The sequence below is a fragment of the Ursus arctos genome, unplaced genomic scaffold (assembly GCF_023065955.2).
Source record: "Ursus arctos isolate Adak ecotype North America unplaced genomic scaffold, UrsArc2.0 scaffold_25, whole genome shotgun sequence".
Lineage (NCBI taxonomy): Eukaryota > Metazoa > Chordata > Mammalia > Carnivora > Ursidae > Ursus > Ursus arctos.
Window position 1 is genome coordinate 8,579,143 of NW_026622930.1, and position 6,000 is coordinate 8,585,142.

The 6,000-nt window shown below is 57.0% G+C and overlaps 1 protein-coding gene across 1 annotated transcript in view; it reads right to left on the reverse strand.

Annotated features, from left to right (window-relative positions):
- Positions 1 to 4,969, reverse strand: part of CUNH14orf132 (chromosome unknown C14orf132 homolog) — a 41,556-nt gene extending 36,587 nt beyond the window's left edge. The window contains exon 1 of the mRNA XM_026515359.4: positions 4,725 to 4,969. Coding sequence (XP_026371144.1) covers positions 4,725 to 4,751 — 27 coding nt within the window. The 5' untranslated portion in view covers positions 4,752 to 4,969. The remainder of the gene's footprint in view (positions 1 to 4,724) is intronic.
- Between the last annotated feature and the right edge of the window lie 1,031 nt (positions 4,970 to 6,000).

A 6,000-nucleotide genomic window follows, 5' to 3' on the forward strand; every position in this document is an offset into this window, starting at 1 on the left:
CATTAGAGTGGGCCCTGATCCAATATACCGGTGTCTTTATAAGAAGCGGAGAAGAGACACAGAGACACACTGGGGGCGGGGGGCACCAGGGCACCAGGTTTGCTGAGACAGAGATTCGAGAGCTGCATCTACAGGAAAGAGACCCTGGGGACGGCAGGCAACGCCGTGAGGCTAACAGAGAGGCGTGGAATAGATTCTCCCCTAGGGACTTCGGAGACACCTGCCCTTCCGGCCTCCAAAACTGGGAGGGATTACATTTCTGTCGGGAACCACTCTGTTTGTGCTAATGGGTTAGGGCAGCCCCAGGCCACTATTACAGGCCTCTAGGAACGTGTTTAAATGGACATAAACATGGGGCGCCTAGGTGGCTCGGTCGGTTAAGCGTCTGACTTTGGCTCAGGTCATGATCTCACAGTCCTGGGATCCGTGCTCAGCAGGGAGTCTGCTTCCCCTCTCCCTCCGCTCATGCTTGGGCGCTCTCGCTCTCTCAAACAAACAAATAAATAAATAAAATTTTTTAAAAAATGGACATAAACACAACGCTCTGTATTCAGGGACCAAGGATCCCCTGGAGCTGCTCCACGGTGGGGCCCTAGGTTCCCCACGCACCCCCGCACTGGGCCCGTTCTGCGAGGTGGGGTGCCCACATGCAGGATGGGCCTTTGGTTGGGGCTCCACACCTGGTTCCTCTGCTTGTCGGCTGAGCCACCCTGGCTCACGATGGGACTAGCAGAGCCACCTATGTGATGACAGGTCTCCCTCCTGTGGCAGGTGTGGGCAGGAGGAAGGGAGAACAATTCTGGAGCAAGTCTCTGGGTTATATTATTCTGGGTCTCCCTCTTTTAAGTTGCTGAACCCATACTCGGATGACATCCGGAGGCCACATGACCTTTTGCAACCTGAAAGGGACCACAGAGCCAAGGATCTGTTGCATTCAGAGGAGGGGGAGGGAGACAGCCCTAAGTGTGGTTTCAGCTTCGAGCCTCCCCCTGACCACACGCCGGAACCCACTGGGGAATGACAGAAAATACTGATGTCTGCTTCTAGCTGAGACTCTAAGGGGAGCACTGGGGGTGGGGCGGAGACAGCAGGTCTTAAAAGCTCCCAGGGCATCCTAATGGCAGCAACATCGGGAGCTCCTGGGTTTAGAGTAGTTGCTGTAGGGACGGCGCAGGACAAACCCAAGACTGAGCTCTCGGGCCATGCGTGTGCTTGTTCAACTCGGCCTTACGGCCTCGAGCTCGTGATGGGCGCTCCTGTGCTCCCTTGTTCATTTCTGCCCCTGCAATAGGTTCCTTAAATGTTCACTCTCTCTTCTCATCACGGAGGTCTCGGGGTCTCTGCACTCCCCTAGAGCAAGCACTCTGGGAGTCATCAGTGGACGCTGCAGTCTTCATCAAAGCTAATCTCGGAGGTTCCAGAACGTCACTCACACTGCCTTCACCTGGTCAAGAAAGTCACTGATATGCCAACCCAGATTTAAGGGGAGGGGAATCAGATCCCCCCTGATGTGGGAGAGGGAGGGAACAGGGCCATCTTTGGAGTAAGGGCCACCCCACCCCTGACACAGGGATTCGGGGCTCAATCCTCAACATCTGTGCTGCCCTCCCGGTCCCCAGCTCCCTGGTCTGGACAGCCCTGCCCTTCTGCCCACCACCGGCCATAGAGCAACAGGTGCTCCTGCTTACTGTTCAGCCTGCCAGGGTGTCTGAGGGGACCCAGGAACTGTGCAGAGAGGGACTGGGGTGTGTCCATGGTGGAGGAAAGGGCAGCTGAGCACCTCCGAGGATCCACGAGCTGAGTCTTCACATCTTCAGTGTCCACAGCCTCTTCCAAGCCCCATCACACAACCCCAGGTCCCCGCACCAGCGAGGGCAGAACTGGGTCAGGGGAGTTGCGGGATAACTGGTGTCCACTCTCTCTGTCCATAAAGGGTGTCTTCGTAATGCTTAGCATTGGAGAGGCAAATCTTTCTGAAATGGCTTCTATCCTCCGGGTCTTTTAAAGCCGGGCACAGGAATCACAGTTCACAACATTGAGGAGGGGGAGGAGCTTTTGGAGTCACAGGGAGCTGGTTTCATTCACTCAGTCAATCCATCAAGGCGTGCACTTCCGGCTCCACCCACACCTCCAGCTTCTCTGCTCCACTGGGGATGGGATCTTCCCAAAGCACTGCTTTGGTCATAAACCCTTCCCTGCTCAACGACCTGCAATGGCTCCCACTGCCCACTGATTCATGTGAACTTCCCATGCCACAATCTGCACCTCTGTGACCTGGCCCCAGCCCCCTCTCCCAGCTGCCCTGTGCCATTACCTTCCCCCTTCCTGAAGGAGTCTGTGACTATAATCCGGGCCTCCCTCCTCCTGCCTCTCTGCCTAGAATCCACCAGGGGAGAGCTGTCTGTAGTTCTACTCCATCAGAATTCAAGTCCTCCAAGTCCTGATGATGACAGGAGTTCGGGGGCGGGGAAGGGGCATCCGACACCAGGAATGCGTTGTTTTCCTGTTCTTGTCTTTTCACAACACACACCCATCTTGTCTCACCCCCATGCAATCATCTAACAGAAATTTGCTGCAGGCCTACTATGTGCCACGCGTCTTGGTCCACCCCGCCCTGATCCATTCCCCCTGCTGGGGATGGCCTGGCCTGTCACTTCTCCAGTCCTCTGTAAGTACCCAGAAAGAAAAATCTACATCCTACCCCCCTTTGTCGCCAGCACTCCAGTCCCAGTGCCTGGCACGGAGCTTGGCACAAGGTGGGTACCCAACTTTTGCTGAACAAGTAGATGGAGGCATTAACATTTCCCTGTCAAACTGTTCACGGCTGATGTGTGGGGACAGCAGCTTGGTGACACGCACTAAGCAGGCAAATTATTTAATCTTATTCAAGTCTGGTATCCGGATCTGTAAAAGGGGGAATAACAGTGCCCATGTCATAGCCCTGTAAGGATTCACTGTGATAGAGTGTGCAAGTGGCTGGCATACGGCAAGTGTCCCCACAAACCGCAGCGCGTCCCCAGGTATGGTTCATCGAGTTTCTGTTCCTTGCAATGGACTCGGGACTGGGCATGTAATCAATGCCCAAATATCTGCTGGCAGGAATACACGGAGCACACAAAACTTGAGAGTAAACAAAAGAGAGAGAGAGAAAAAAAAGAACCCAATCTCTGGGCAGGCTCTGCTTACAGATGGTGAAAAGCCCTATGTTTATTTTTCAGGTTACCATAGCAACTTCTGATGCTCTAGCCTGTCCCAGGCTTAGCAGTGATCAATTTATCTCGTAACCATGGACACAAGCTGTTTGGTGGGGTCCAGAGGGGACAGGCAGAGACAGGCGTGTGCGAGCTCCTCTCTCCCCTAGAAATAAAGCTGGTGAAGCCACTCCAGTTATCCTGTAGCTAAAGTCACCACTGTCTCAGATGATGCCCCCATGACAATATTTATAAACATGGGTTTAGGAACAGGAGACAGAAAATTAGGCAAAAAAATGACCAGTGTTGCTGACTAGAGCAATGCACATTTTGGAAAACTAAACAAGAGGCTGCCTAGAGCTGAGATCTGGAACCATCCCACGGATTCTGCATCTCCCATGACTGTGTTCAGGGACTGGCTGTCCATACAGTCTGGATTTTGATGTCACTTTTCAAGAGGCTTCCACTGGGGTGAAATTTGGGGGCGGAAAAGGAAAGTGTTCTCTTAAAATCCATACCCTGGTAGATTAAATAGCAGCAGACGGGCCCCTGCTACATGTGCAGGGGACAGAGGGACCCCTGGTGGCCTTCCTACCTCTGGGCTCCCAGCATAACCAACTCATAGAAGGTGCAAGGTCCGAATGTGGTACGCTGAGATTTACTCGCCCAGACCAAATGTGGCCTTCCCTGGAGCCAGACTGTCTTCAGCACTGAGTCCTGGGAGAGGCCACAGGCAGCTCCGCAAAGGGGGTGTCTGCCTGTCTTTGTTCTAGCTCATGAGAGCGGAGCACAGAAACATAAAGATCACCCAACGCTCGGAACTCAAGGGGAGTCTCCTTCAGGAAGAATCAAGTGATTAGAGGTCATCAGTTTTTTCCTGCCATTGGCAACCTGTTTTGTGTCAAGGGAAGAGTTATGGTCGCGCTGGGCACTGATGGCTACAGACTCAGCACAAAGCAAAAAAAAAAAAAAAGGGGGATAAAAGGATCGCTGCGCTCTGGCGCTCTGCTGGTCACAGAGCAGGTCTCACCTCCTTCCTCAGGCTGCAGAGGCTGTGGTCTCCACTTAAGGGGGAGAGTGAGTGGCGGGGCGCCCCGAGATCTCCCGCGCCTCGGGAAAATAGGGAATGGAGAACAGCGAGGGTGCCCACCCGCCCGGGGTTTGCACGGGTCTGGGCTGCACGGCCCTGGGGGAGTCCTGAGTCCTGGAGCCGGGGAACGGCAGGGAGGCGGGCAGGGAGAGGTCGACTCGCATCGTCCAGGCCCCTCGCAATCAGGGAACAGGTCGACCCGGGGCGCTCAGGGCGCATGGCCCGCCCCACCCCCGGCAGCCGCGCTCGTCGCCTCGGCCGAGAGAAACCAGGTTGGGGATGCCCGGCTCCGGACAAAGGACCGGCACGTAGATCCCCGGCGGGCGCCACCGCCCGGTTCAAAGCCTTTGGACGCGCCCAGCCGCCGCAGGCAGGGAGAGCCGGTGGCCCCGAACCTCCCCAAACTTCGCAGCCCAGGGCGCGCGAGGAAGGCGCCCCGTTACCTGTGCGGCCATAAAGGACAGATCCATGGTGTCGCCGCTGCCGCCCGCGCTCGAGTCCTCGCTGCTACTCCTGCCGCTGCTGCTGCTGCTGCTGCCGCTGCTGCGGGTCCAGCCGCCTGCACAGCTGGCCGGGAGCGGACCGAGCAGCGAGCAGGCTCCCCGGACCCCGCGGCGCCGCCGACCTCAGCAGCCCCGGCGTGGCGGCCTCGGCGGGCTCTGCGCGCTCCGCTCCAGACCCAGACCCCGCACAGGCTGGGGGGCGGGGCGGGGCGGGGCTCAGGAGCGTCGGAGCCCCTCCACGTGACCGCCCCCAGCCCCACCCCGAGGGCGGGGCCCGGCGGAACCCCTGCGAGAGCCGGAGCCTCTCCCGCGTGGGGGTCAAGTGGGGAAACTGAGGCCGGAGGCCGCCCAGCTGGTGGGAGCGGGAACCGGCGTGGACCTCAAGTACAACGCTGTCGGCGCCCCGTAGGGCCTGGCGTGCCTTGCTCCGGGCTTAAGAATCAGGGTCGGGGTGACCCAGCTTTCTGTGCCAGCTCTGTGCCCGGAGTTCAGTGTGCTTTCTGGCCCTGGAACTGGGCACAAGGAGGTTTAAATGCTAGCTCGGCTTGTTCTTTATTTCCTGGCCTTGCCTCACTTTCCTGAGCAGAACTAGGTTCCATAAGAGTAGCGGGAGCAGACAACCATTGTCATTGCTCCCCGCCGAACCCCAGGAGGTGAGGTGAGCAATGATGGGGGTGCAGAGACCTGGACCTGGCTGGTTGGTGAAGACTGTGCTCTTGCAGGGCGGGGCGGGGCGCGCGTCTCACCTGGAAGGCCCTTTGCAGACCTAGGATTTGTGCAATTACCCGCCTGGCGGGCCTGGCCTCGCTCGGGGTGGGGCGGAGGCACCCTGACCTCTCCCTAGACTCAGCTCTGAAGGAAAACAGGACAGGACGTGAGCGGATGACAGACGGACGTCTGCCTCTGTTTATTTGGGTTTTATTTTTTGAAACCCGAACCTCCCCCCCACCCAGCAACACCTTGTAGTCAATACCTGTAGGGGGCTGTGTGTCCTTAGACAAGCGTCCTCTGGACACCAGTTCCCTCACGCACCCGCAATTCCTGAGATCATTCTTTTTTTTTTTTTTTTTTAAGATTTTATTTATTTATTTGAGAGAGAGCGACAGCAAAAGAGATCACAGAGGGAGAGGGAGAAGCAAACTCCCCTCTGAGGAAGGAGCCCAATGTGGGGCTCCACCCCAGAACCCTAGGATCATGACCTGAGCCCAAGGCAGCA